General features: G+C 41.0%; 1 protein-coding gene across 1 annotated transcript in view; it reads right to left on the reverse strand.

The window, feature by feature from the left end:
• HYDIN (HYDIN axonemal central pair apparatus protein) overlaps positions 1 to 13,327 on the reverse strand; it is a 285,840-nt gene that overhangs the window by 135,579 nt on the left and 136,934 nt on the right. The window contains 3 exon segments of the mRNA XM_087971902.1: positions 774 to 951; positions 8,994 to 9,131; positions 12,540 to 12,749. Of these exon segments, the coding sequence (XP_087828028.1) occupies positions 774 to 951; positions 8,994 to 9,131; positions 12,540 to 12,749 (526 nt within the window).

Genomic DNA, 13,327 nt, shown 5'->3' on the forward strand with positions numbered 1-13,327 from the left:
TAATTATTTATTGATGCTGATTTTAATTTTCACTTTTAATTTTAACCACAATTTTTTTATGTTCTATATTTTGCATTTTTAATTCTTGGAAGTTGCCTTAAAATCATGCATTGACTGAAAGCCAGACTATCTAAATAATAAAAATATTAAATAATTAAATAAAATTATCATTCAAAATGAAAAGACTGCCATGTTAGTTTGGTTGGAAGGTTGCTATTTATATCTTGTGTTTTGATATTGAGCTTACTTATTTAAATACAAGACACTGATCTTTAAGCCTGACAACTGCAAATGCATTTTTCTTTGTTGTTATAGTACAAATGTTTTCATGCACACAAGAATTAACTAGCAAGACTTCTTTTAAAAAACAAGTTCAGTGTTGAAAGTCATTGCTTTCGAATAAGCTCATGCTTATCAAATTTTGACTTCTTGTTTATATGTGGTTGAGACAAAAATGGATAGCTGATATTTTTCATGCCCCTGCAGATACATTGGCAAAGAGCATGATTTTAAGAAAAAAACTGAAATATTCTCGGGAAGGGAAAACAATATTTAAAATTAACCCTCTTAGCCAATATTTGTGATTCTAGTATGAAAAGGATATTTACTATGAAAACCTGGCATTTTCATACTAGATAGAGAATTCAGATAGATTAATTAAAAGATTGTTGTTTGAAACCCAAAACAAAAAATAATGTTTCATGAATATTCGTGAAGGAATTAACTTATATTTTTCAGCTATCTTAGTTTCATGGGAAGACAAGTACTCTTACCGCGAATATTCCTGGGCAGATCCAAGCAAATTCTAGGGAAAATTCCCTGTCCTTTCAGAGTGATACTATCTGGTTCCAGGTGAGCCACCTGTATTTGGAAGGTTCTCTGAAAGACTTCTGGAACTCCTGGTAAGTAATAGACTTTCAATATTTGCTCCTTTCCTGAGTCAATATAATTCTAGAAGATGGAAAAGGCAGAATGATGAAACTCTTCACCCTTTGCACAAAACCCCTAGCCGTCTTTCACAACTCCCAAGGATGCCCAGATGTTAGTTCCAAAGCACAGGGATGATTCATCATTGACTTGCAAAGGTATCAGATGAGGTAGGAACCACAGTTCAATCTCAGAATGATGAGAAGGCCCATCAATTCTGAAAATGGCAGCAAACGGGGAGAACCTATTTCTCTGAGAGTCAATATCATTTTGAATTTGTTTTCTGTTTAAAAAGTTGTAGCTACCCAACTTAAACCTGTGTCTGTTTCCTGGTATGCAGAGATAGGCAGAGATAAATTTTACTATTTTTAAATGTTTAAAAAACTATATGTTTTATAGGTTTATAATAAACATTATAAACAATATTTATACCAGCAGGTAATTAATATATCTTGAATAGCATTGTCAGAAACATCATATAGCTAATCTATTTAATGGACAATTAAAACAATATATTATAAGACACTTTGTACCTATTTTCTAGTCAAAGTATATTACTATTGAATTTTTAAAATATTTGGTTAACAAAACTCAAATAAAAGAGAAAAAAGCAAACTATAGATAACAAATAATATGTTATAGGAATACAGTAATTACAGATGATCCTCTACTTATGGCAAAAATCAGGACCAGAACTGCCATTTCACTAAGTGTCATGGTTACAAAGTACGAAGTCATGTGACTGCACCACTCAATGATGGCCATTCTGGTGTCTCCGCTGCCATTGTTAAGAACCTGCAGTTTATAGCTTTCTCAATTCAAATGCTTATTTAGGTTTTTGCCATTTCAGAACCATACAATCCATACAAGAGTTTGTATTATATTTGGTTTGGATACTGATTGTACTGTGTTGAAAAGAATTTACATCTTATTTCTTTTTCAACAATGTTCTTTTGAGAGGTAGGGGTGGTTTAATCAATTAAATCTGCTATGAAGTTATAATCTGCATAAATTTGAGTTTCCTTTTGATCTTTTAAAAGAGAGTACCTGCAAGACTAACCACATCAAGAAATCAACCTCACAGGATGATTAAAACTACTTTTATTGACATAGGTCAACAAGGTTTTACACTAAGTAGAAAAACCAAAGGCACAAATACAAATTAGGTGAAACCTGGCTCAAAACAGTAACTGTGAGAGGGACATTGGACTCCTAATGGATGATCACTTAACAGCCCAAAAAGCAAATGCAATCCTTGTTTGTATAAACAGAGGCATAGAATCAAAATCACATGAAGTGGGTGGACTGTAACTGGGTTTACAATTCAAACAACTGGGAATGGTCCGATGTACTTAGGACCCGGTTTCTTACAAGGCTGGTCCAGTTTCGGATATGTAGTAGAAGGTATACTTTCTCCCCAATCCTGAACTCCTTCTGGGGGGCTCTTTTCCGATCTGCCTGGGGTTTTTTTGTGTGTGTGTGACTCTCTGGCTTTATTCAGTGCCTTTTGCACATTTCCCCAGGCAGCTTTTAGGGTGTCCATCCATTCAGCTAAGGTTACTGAGGGAGGGGGTTCCCTTGGAAATTCTGGCATTGGCATAAACTCAACTCCTGTGGTTACTTTAAAGGGGTGAGCCCAGTGCTACTATGCATCAACTTATTATAAGCCACTTCTGCAAAAGGTAGGTGCTCTGCCCTGTTGGTTTGCTGATAGTTTACATACCAACGTAGGTATTGCTCCAGTATTGTGTTGGCTCATTCTGCCACCCCATTGGTACTTGGATGGAACTCAAACTAAATCCCTGGGCTGATCCTATTTGCTTTATGAACTCCCACCAAAACTTTGCTGTAAACTGCATCCCCCAGTCTGAAATGAGGTGCCTTGGGACAGTCATGCCCCTGTTGGAGTCTGAATCCGAGGAGGAAGACGAACAGCTGACAGGGAGTGGGAGTGTGGCTCCATTGGCTGTGGAGGAAACTGGGGAAGGGCAAAGTCCAGCTGGGCAGAGCAGGAGAGAGATAGAATAAGGGAGAAGGAGTTAAGAGGAAGACCCAGGCCCACCCCTCCTCATCCTAGGGCACGCAGGGAGGAATAGAGAAGAGAGCAATGTGGGTTACGTGGCTTATGGGGGAGGAAAGGGCCCTGATTCCCTTCATTAGCCACACCTGGGAATGAGAGTTTAAAAGAAATGCATGCTGAGTACAGCAGTTGCTGGGAGCAAAGGTGAGTTTATCTTGTGTTGACTTTGATTATCTGTGTTCCTGGCATCCTCCCAACCATGTGCAGTTAATGCTGTGCCTTCACATCTGGAATTCTTGCTTCTGCCCTGTCGGACCCATTACCTCATTTTGCCTTGAATGGACTTATAGTTACAGCTTTTGTTGACCACATTTTGGACTTGATTCTCTGCAGTCAAAGGCTGTTCCTGGGAGAGTTTTTCTCCAGCCAGAAGGTAACCAGGACACCGGGGGCAAAGTTGAAGCTAATAAAGAGACTCCTACTGATTATCTGACTGTGTTGCCTTTGTGCCACGCCCTGGGTCATCACAGGGACTCGATGCAGCCGACAGACATGCTGCATGAACATTTTGGCCAAACTCTGGGCTGAGGGAACCTTCAGACAGGCGATGAACTGTGCTTGCTTTGAAAATAAGTCAATCAGTATCCAAATCACAGTACTCCCATTACTGTCAGGCAATTCCTTTATAAAGTCCATGGCGATTTCTTCCCATGATCGGCTGGGCTTGGCCAATGGCTGTAACAGCCCAGGAGTCTTCCCTGACAATCACTTCATGGATGCACACACTGGGCAGCTGATTACATAGTTTTCTATGTCTTTCTTCATCTTGGGCCACTAGAACTGCCTCTTAGCAAGTGAAGGGTCTTTATGAACCCGAAGTGGTCTGCCGGCTTCCTTCCACATGAGGCCCTCCCTCATCATCAACTCGTTTTTGTGGTCTTTCAACCATGCATCTTCTTTCTGGGGTTCCTTTAGCTGTTGGGTCAGCACACTGTCAGCCATTTGAGGAGTGGCTAGCAGCCGTCGCTTCGCAGAGACCTGCACTGCCATTTGCCAGGAGGGGATAATGGAGTTAACTATTTCCTCCTGGGTGTTTTGTATTGGGGCATCTGAGAAAGCACATCCACAAGGAAATTCTTCCCCCACCTGGCAAATACCAAAGGGTTAAATTGAACCAATAAAAGTTCTGAGCCCATCGTACTTGCTTAGGGGACAGCTTCTTTGGGGTTTTTAGGGCTTACTAAGTTCTTGTGGTCAGTCCAAACTTTGAAAGGGATCTTACTGCCCTCCAGGGATTGCTTCCAAGTCAGCAGCACCCATCAAATGGCATATGCCTCTTTCTCCCACACCGCTCAAGGCCTTTTGGTGTCAGTCAATTTCCAGAAAGTGTAGGCACAACCTCTTCACATTCCCTGCAGCATCCTCTTCACATTTCTTTGGAGCAGAATGGCCCCCACTGCCACATTGCTAGCATTGGCTTGCATTACAAATGGTTCCTCTGGGGTTTAAGAATTGCCTCCCCTGCAAAAAGCTGTTTGAGCCTTTTGAATGCTCCTTGGCATTCCACAGTCCAGTTAAGCGGCTGGCTCAGCTTGGGTTTCATCCCTCCTCCACCCATTTTTAGTAATTTGGTGATGGGCAGGGCTATCTGTGCGAATGAGGGAATGACGTTGGTGATATAAGTTGGGAAAGCCCAAGAAACTCTGTAGTTGCCTTTGGTTACTTGGTCTATTCTCTTGCCTTATGATGCAGATCCCAGATTCTGCTTGGAGGGCTTGTGCAGGGTCTCCAAACCTAGCTAGAAGCTCATCCAAGAAGGCATCCATATTCCCCAGATCTAGGGGCCCTTCATCATAGAGAAACGCCACCCAGTCTGCTGCCTCTCCTTCTAGATTCAAAATAATTGCATCATATAGGCAACTTCATCTGGGTACATTGCTCCATTTCGCTCCAAGTAGTTCCACACCTGGTTCAGGAAACAGACTAGCTTCTCCAGCCGCCTGTTGAACATGACTTTCAGAGGCAGGGATTCTCTGTCGTCCCGGACCAGTATGTAGCCCGGTATAGCAGCCCCACTTTCTATGGGACCACTTGACTAAGGGTAACATGATAGTCTTCCAATATCTCAGAGGTTGCCACAAAGAAGAAGGGGTCAACTTATTTTCCAAAAGACCAGAAGACAAGACAAGAAACAATGGATGGAAACCAATCAAGAAGAGAAGCAAAGAAGGAGAAACTTCCTAACACTGAAGACAATTAAGCAGTGGAACAGAAGTTGTAGGTGCTTCACCACTAGAGGTTTTTAAGAAAAGACTGGACAGCAACCTGCCTGAAATGGTAGAAGGTCTCCTGCTTGAGCAGGGGTTTGACTAGAAAACCTCCAAGGTCCCTTCCAACTTTGTCATTCTATTAATTCTCAAAGAAATTGCATCATTTGGATGGCACTCTTTGGATTCTATCAATAGTGCTGGGGAAAACTATTATTGCTTTCTTTAAGTTATTCTTTATTTTGAAGTTAGTGTCAAGGTTCTGACTAATGAACCCAAGCAAATCAGGACTGAGGCCAGGCACTTCCTCAAAGAACTTCTTTATTGACACACTTGATTGAAAACCAACTCTTTCCCATGGTTTCATCATAGTTAAAATCAGTAATCACCCCTCCCCCCCCCCCAATGTCACTGGTCACGTTGGCCAATTAGATAAATTGGCAGGGCTTCTCAGGCACTCTTCTCCGTCTTCATCCATCAACTTGGAGATAACCTTGGTTCTCACAAGAAATTTCAAATTCCAACCTCCCCCCTCCCATATACAGTCTGGCAATGATGAACCAGGAAAAGGGCCTCTAGCAGGTTCAGTTCAGTGTTGACAGTTAGCTTATTATAGCTATGATTCTTTGATAGTAAAGACAGTAAAGAGTTGTAGGACTGGGGAGGTGTAGGCATTGGGGTGCAGCCACAGGCAGACCTTCCAGCTCCATTCTGTTGGATTCGACATCAACTATATCAACAAAAACTGATTATGCTGTACATCTTTCCCTTTATTATACTTCTGTGAATTAAGGAAGTGTCTGAGCTGCTGAATGTTATGTGTTCTTTTGAACTTAAAATATGTTTCATTCCTCATTGCCCCTGGAACATATCTAGCATCTCTCTATTATGGTCCTCTTGCCTACTTTCTGCAGCTCTCATGACATGCTGACCACTCTGACCCACTTAGAAGCCGGGAGTCAGCGGGTATGAAGCCAAGGAAGTGAGTTCACAAGAAACTGTGGTGAGGCTGATGGCTGTCTGAATACTGCATAGGGCCTCTGGATTCTGATGCAAGAATCTGCTTGCTTTCTATATTTTGCATAGATCAGCAATAACGTAGAAAAGGCACTACATAACCTAAAACCATCCCTATCTATTGGCCCCAATGGATTATGTGCATACTTCTTAAAAAGCTCTTCTCTGCCACAGCGGAACCCCTAAGCATTATATATATCATTCAGAACCAACTCCTTACCAAACCTATGGTCCTTAGCTACGGTCATACCTATCTTTAAAAAAGGTGACCCCACCCTGGTTGAAAACTACAGACCAATCTCACTGTGTTGTATCACGTGCAAAGTCATGGAATCAATCATTAACCAATTCATCACCCTCCACTTAGAGTCAAACAACCTACTCTCCAAAAAACAATTTGGTTTCAGGAAAAAATTGTCCTGCAATCTTCAACTCATACACTGCAAAAACATATGGACTACTCTACTTGACCAGGGTAAAGCTATAGACGCAATCTACATAGACTTCTGCAAAGCCTTTGATTCAGTGGTACATGAAAAACTACTGTTAAAACTAAACTCTTACAGCATTTCCGGATCCCTTCATAAATGGATTACTGCATTCCTGTCAAACAGGCAACAAATAGTAAAAATAGGGAGCACTATATTAAACCCTGCTCCAGTTAACAGCGGTGTCCCCCGAGGCAGCGTTCTAGGACCCACACTCTTTATACTCTATATAAATGACCTTTGCAATCACCTTGTAAGCAACTGCGTCCTCTTTGTGGATGACGTAAAACTATTCAACACCACCAACAGTGCTACTGTCCTTCAAAGAGACCTTGATTATGTGGCTGAATGGTCAAACAATTGGCAACTCTAAATCTCAACAAAAAAATGCTCTGTCCTACACATTGGTAAAAAAAATCAGTACACCAAATACAAACTAGGCGGATATGACCTTGTTGATGATCCTCACTCTGTCAAGGACCTTGGAGTTCTCATATCAAATGACCTAAGTGCCAGAGCTCACTGCAACAGCATTGCCAAAAAGGCATTAACAGTTGTAAATCTAATCTTACAAAGCTTCTCCTCTGGAAATATCGAATTGCTAACTAGAGCATACAAAACCTTTGCCAGACCAATACTCAAATACAGCTCTTCAGTCTAGAATCCGCACTGTATATCAGACATTAATACAATTGAGCGAATCCAGAATTATTTCACTCAGGGGTCGCCAACCACCGGGCTGCAGACCGGTACCGGTCCGTGGAGCACTCTGTACCGGGCCGCAAAGAAATTTTTTTTTTAAAAAATGGTGGCTTTCTTCGCCTTCGGTGAATGCTGCTGGGATCAGGGATCAAGGACACAAATGAAAGAAGGGGAGGGAGGAAGCAACCAAAGCCTGTCCTGCTCTCCGGCTCAGTGGCTTCGGTTTCCTCCCGCCTCGTTCCTCTCTCAGTCGCTCTCTCGCTCCTCCACCAGCCCAGGAAGAAACTGCTTCAAAGGAGCCGGCAGGGTGGCTTTTCCTGTCGGCGCAGCTCCTCCGAAGTGCCCGTTCACCCCCACCCCGCCCGCCCGCCCGCGGTTCAATCCAGTGCTCCGTTCTGCCTGCCTGCCTGCCTGCCTTCGTTTCTGGTTGTTTGGGAGCAGCTTCGGCTGATAAAAAGAGGCGAATAGTTATTATTCTCAGCCGAAGCTGCTCCAAATCAACCAGAAACGAAGGCAGGCAGGCAGAACGGAGCACTGGATTGAACCGCGCACGGGCGGGCGGGGTAGGGGTGAACAGGCGCTTCGGAGGAGGTGCGGCGACAGGAAAAGCCACCCCCGGCTTCTTTGAAGCAGTTTCTTCCTGGGCTGGATGTTAGAGGTCCATCGTAGCTCTGAATGATCCCTAAACAAGGACTACAGGAGCTTCCTAGGGAAAACACACTGACTAAATGCTCCTCATTCAATTCCTGTTTTCACCAAACAGAGATAAGAGAAACATCTGCATGAAATTTTGTAGCTACACAGCTGGGCAAGACCTAGAACTAGCGAGACTGCAGTCAGGTGTCTTTAATGCTAGCTGTAGGGTAAACATAAAGTTTTGGGAATGGAAAATAGAATCTCTCCCCCCCCCCGCCCCCGGTCCTTGAAAAAGTGTTTCTGCTTGAAACTGGTCCCTGGTACAAAAAAGGTTGGGGACCACTGATTTCACTAGAAGAGTACTACACTCCTCTGCTCGCAACAGAATACCCTATATCATCAGGATTGAGATTTTGGGCTTGGACAACCTTGAACTATGTCGCCTATGGTTAGACTTAAGCATAGCACACAAAATTATCTGCTACAATGTCCTACCAGTCAATGACTACTTCAGCTTCAACTGCAACAATACAAGAGCACACAACAGATACAAACTCAATGTAAACCGCTTCAAACTCGATTGCAGAAAGTACGACTTCAGCAACAGAGTGGTCAGCGCCTGGAATGCACTACCTGACTCTGTTGTTACATCCTCTAATCCCCACTCCTTTAACCTCAAACTATCCACTACTGACCTCACCCCATTCCTAAGAGGTCTGTAAGGGGCGTGCATACGTGCACCATCGTGCCTATTGTCCCTTGTCCTATTGTCCCCATTTATTCGTACCTATTTCCTGTATTCTTACTCATGTTTATACTTTTACCTATTATCTTGTAAGCGACTGACAAATCAAATCAATCAATCAATTAATTAATTAATTAAAAAAACACACACACACATGGTCCCCTAGGTTAGCCTCCTTCAATATTACTTACAGTGGCGGGTAGAGTCAATGGCACACCGGGGGGAGGGTTGTCAGCTGAGGCCTGGATGGCATCAAGCACAGAGTATTCAAATCCAACTTTTCCTTTGTTTCTCAGAATAATCTCAGCCATACAGATGTGGTCCAAGGGCTTAGGAGAGAAGAGGACAATGCTAATTGAAACAACCCCTGCTTTTGGCTGAAGCCCCCTTCCTGATTCCCTCACAACTCTTCACCAGGCAAGCTGGGAGGGATTTCTTCTACTACACATACACAATGTTTCAATGTTAGAAACGTTCAGTGGGCCTAGATGCATAAGTGAGTTAACCCATGGATTGAGAGGGAAAATGATGAAAATGTTATTCTGCAATGAGGTTCAAGCAGCATCATTCCAAGAAATGTGGCCAAACTTTTAGCTAGCATCAGGTCATCCACTATTCAAACTGTTTCAATTTTCACCTCTGGAAAAACATAATAGCATTTTATTTAGTTTGCTAACATATTTATATGTTTTTCTATTTATATGCAAGTTCTGGCATTTCTGTACATTCACAGATGTTCCATCCCTCCCTGAAAATTAGGGAGGGTCCCTTCTGAGACCTTTTCTTCCCCCACTCCTTCTGGCTGGGATGAGCTGCAGGGAGAGTTGTTCTAGTAGCCCACTAGAATCAGATACAATTGGATAGTCCCTCCCATCACTCAGAAACATTTCTAAGCGCGGGTTCTGGTTTTGGACTTCCCCGAAGGCGGACCGCTGACCGCGATCATCCGCGGCTTTGGTCTGTGCTTCTTCATCGGAGAGCCCTGATCGGCTAGATCTGGGGCAGAAGATGCCTCGTAGGGGCAGCAAAGGAAGGGGAAGACCATCAGCCGGGTAAAGGGGAGTCGCAAATCCCCTTCCTGGCTTGGCAAACGCTCCCTCCCAAAGACGTCTGAAGTGGTGGTCTAAAATGGCCACCCTGTGAAGGGGAAGAGTAAGCTGGAATAAGATTGTGCAGGAGAGAGAAAGAAGCGGACAGCAGGAAAAACAGGATGTTATAATTAAATGAAAGGTACCCCAGGATTAATCTTTAAGAATTTTTAAGAAAGGATTTAAAGCGGCGAAGAGAAAGGAGAAAAAAAGGTGTGAATTGTTTCCGACAGTGGTGAGGCTTTGAACCGAGAAAGGTAGAAAAGCTGGAAGAAGAAAACTTCTAACTAATTTGGATAAATATACGTTGATTTTACATAGGCACTAATAAAGCTGAATTTGAGACTGTTAAAGGGAAAACTTAATACCAATTGGATTTGACTTTTTTCTTGGAAGATTGTGGTTTAAAAAGCCCTGAATAGCTGAATAAAAAAAAGGGGTGAAGATTTGTTATAATAAAGAGTGCCATCTAATGGTTAAATCTAATTTGTTTTTTTTCTAAAAGACTCTGTTTCTTAAAAACTGTAAAGAATACTGATACAATAAAACAAGAACTTTGGAAAATTAAATCACTGAAACAAAGAAAGAAGAATTAAGATTCTGCCCTGGGATTAATTGTTGATTTTGACATGGATTTGGTATTGGATTAGTTGTGAACCAAAAATTTGAGAGGAATAAAACAAAAGCTGACAGTTGGAAACTAATCTCATGGACACTACTTGGATTAAATTATTAAACAGAAATGTATAAAATGGCAACTTCTGGAATTAAAAATGGAACTTAAAAACATGAAAGAAACATTACAAGAGTGAGGTGAATCGTTGGGCTTTGCTTTAAAATTTATGGAAAACACAATTTCAGAATATGAACAACAAAGACAAAAGACAGAAGAGGAGGGGGAACTGACTACAGAAGAGGCCATTTTTAACTACCACCGGGAACAAAGAATTCTGAAAAGAAGGAGGAAAAGAGTGGGAAATAAAAATATGAGATGTAAGAAGTTAAATAAAGAGGGGAATATACAAAAAATTAAAAAAGGTAAAAAGAAACAGCAGAAATTTGAAGGGTAGAAAGAAGCTATAAATAGGGAGAGGGATAAAAACTGGAGTGGAAGAAAAAAGTGGATAATGAAAGGGAAAAGAAGGGATAAGAAACAGGTTCTGGAAACAAAGAAATATGGGAATTGTAAAAAATGAAAAGAAACTGCTTATTTAGAAGACACAGAGACAATGGCTGATTAATATTCAAAAAGGGGATTCTGCAAGGTGATGGGGAGTAGCATAAATATACTTAAAGTTATGAATATTGTAGGAAATAGGGATATATAGATGATTAAGATGGAAAACAGAAATGATACTTTTTGATATTGGAATGTAAGCTCTTTTTTATATGTATAGAGATAAATTGGAATAATTAATGGAATACGTTTACTAAATATATTGAAATAATTGAAATGAAATATGAGGAGGGTTGTAATGGAGTAGATATTTTCTATTATTGGAATGCAGGCTCGTTTGTTTAAATGTATAAAGATGAATGGAATAATTAATGGAATATGTGTATAAAATCTATTGAAATAACTGAAATAATATAGGGGGAGAACTGAAATGGAATTAACATCAGGGTTCAGGATTAAATGAGTAGATTAATATGTTCTGTTTTTTGAAATTGTAAATAAGTCTTCTGAAATTAAAAAGGGGAAAAACCATGCAGAGTTTGATTTATATATGCTATCTGGTTTTAATGGGATTATTAATTTTATTTTTTTAGGTAATAAAAATTAAGTGATTAATGGAATTTAACAGGGAAGATAATTAATGAATATGTAATACTTAGAGATGGCACACTCAAATTGATAATTTAGGGGGGAAACTAATTCTTAAAATGACTATCAAATTAGAACTTATGATGAAATATGCAAATGTGACAGTTAAAAGTACTAAAGCATAATAATTATGAAGATAATTATGAATTATGAATTAAATAAGAGGCAAGCATCTGGAATAATGCAATAAAATAGAAAATGTATAAAAGCATTATTAAGATACGTTGAAATGTAACTATGGTCATATTTGTATGTAAATGTGGAAACCTGTAATCATGCTGTTCACTACAAAGAGCTGTTTTTAAAATGTGGAAAACTGAAATAAAACTTGTTTTGTTTTGTTTTTGTTTTTTTTAAAAGAAACATTTCTAAGTGCATGAGGACTGATGCCAGATCATTCCAGCCTGGAAAGTTTTCTATGACGTTACAGGCCCAATCCTTCAGAAATCTTCATAAAATGCTGAGACCCATGCAAAACACAGGACTTCATTTGAGGACATATATTTATGTAAAGACTGTGCCTGAAGGATGACTTATAGAACAGGAGTCCCCAACCCCTGCGGCATGCCAGCAAACAAGCAAAGCCCCATCTGCTGGATGCAGGCAGCATGTGAAACCAGGCCCCCTCGGGTCCATGAAAAAAACTCTCTCCATGGAATTGGTCTCTGGTGCTCAAAAGGTTGGGAGCCGCTGTTCTAGAGAATAAAAGGAAGTATGATGAAAAAGCGGAGGCCTAAAAGAGGATTGAGAGCTCAACAGCATTTCATGTGTATGTGCGTGCACGCACGTGTGTATTCAATAAACAAACAGCACATTAGACCTACCTGCAGTCCATAATCAATTTCCTTTTGGTCAAACACATAGCGAACAAATGAGGCTTCACCCCGCAGCAGAATTTCATAGGTGGGGCCTCCCTCTGTTTCACAGAGTGCTTTGACACAAGCAACAATGTTGGCATGGCCGTAGAAAGTAAATGACATTTGCTGGGTCTCATTTGGCTGCAATGTTCCATATAGTGGCAAGATGTCAAAAACCTGATTAAGCAAGAAAGAAAGAGTCACTGCTCCAGGATTGCAAAGGTGCCCCAGGATTGCTAGCTCTGCTGCCCATAAGTGGGCACTGCTGGATACTTGTTAAGGTCTTCCCTTCCCTCCAGTTTTGAGTTTCCTGTTTGAACAAACAGGCAGTGAACAAAACAAAGGCAAACATTTTTTCCTTCTGAGAGATGGTACTAACAGAGAAAGACAGATCAATGGGCCATGGAAAGAATAATGAAGTTTATGGGGTTCTTGGTGCTCTCTGTGCTTAATGGTTTTCCTTCAGACTTTTGAAACCCAGGGAACACCAAAGACTACAGTTCAACTTCAAGCTACAAATACTCTACGAGTAATGCAATTTCCCCAGTCCTCAAGGCAATTATGCTACTGTAAAAGTAATGCTAAATGTGTGCAAGCAACAGTTGCCATGAAAGATGGTCCCAAAGACCGTGAACTTTGCTTCTCCGTGGTATCTCCATTGACCTCGAGGGTGTTCTTCTCATGGAATGGGAGAAGACTAGAAAGGAAGGATTGCTGCAAATGAATGAGTGGCTTAAAAAATGAGGTGGATTTTG

The sequence above is a fragment of the Notechis scutatus genome, chromosome 9 (assembly GCF_049901735.1).
Source record: "Notechis scutatus isolate UNSWTSFEM ecotype Mainland chromosome 9, rNotScu1.2, whole genome shotgun sequence".
In the NCBI taxonomy this organism is placed as follows: Eukaryota; Metazoa; Chordata; class Lepidosauria; order Squamata; family Elapidae; genus Notechis; species Notechis scutatus.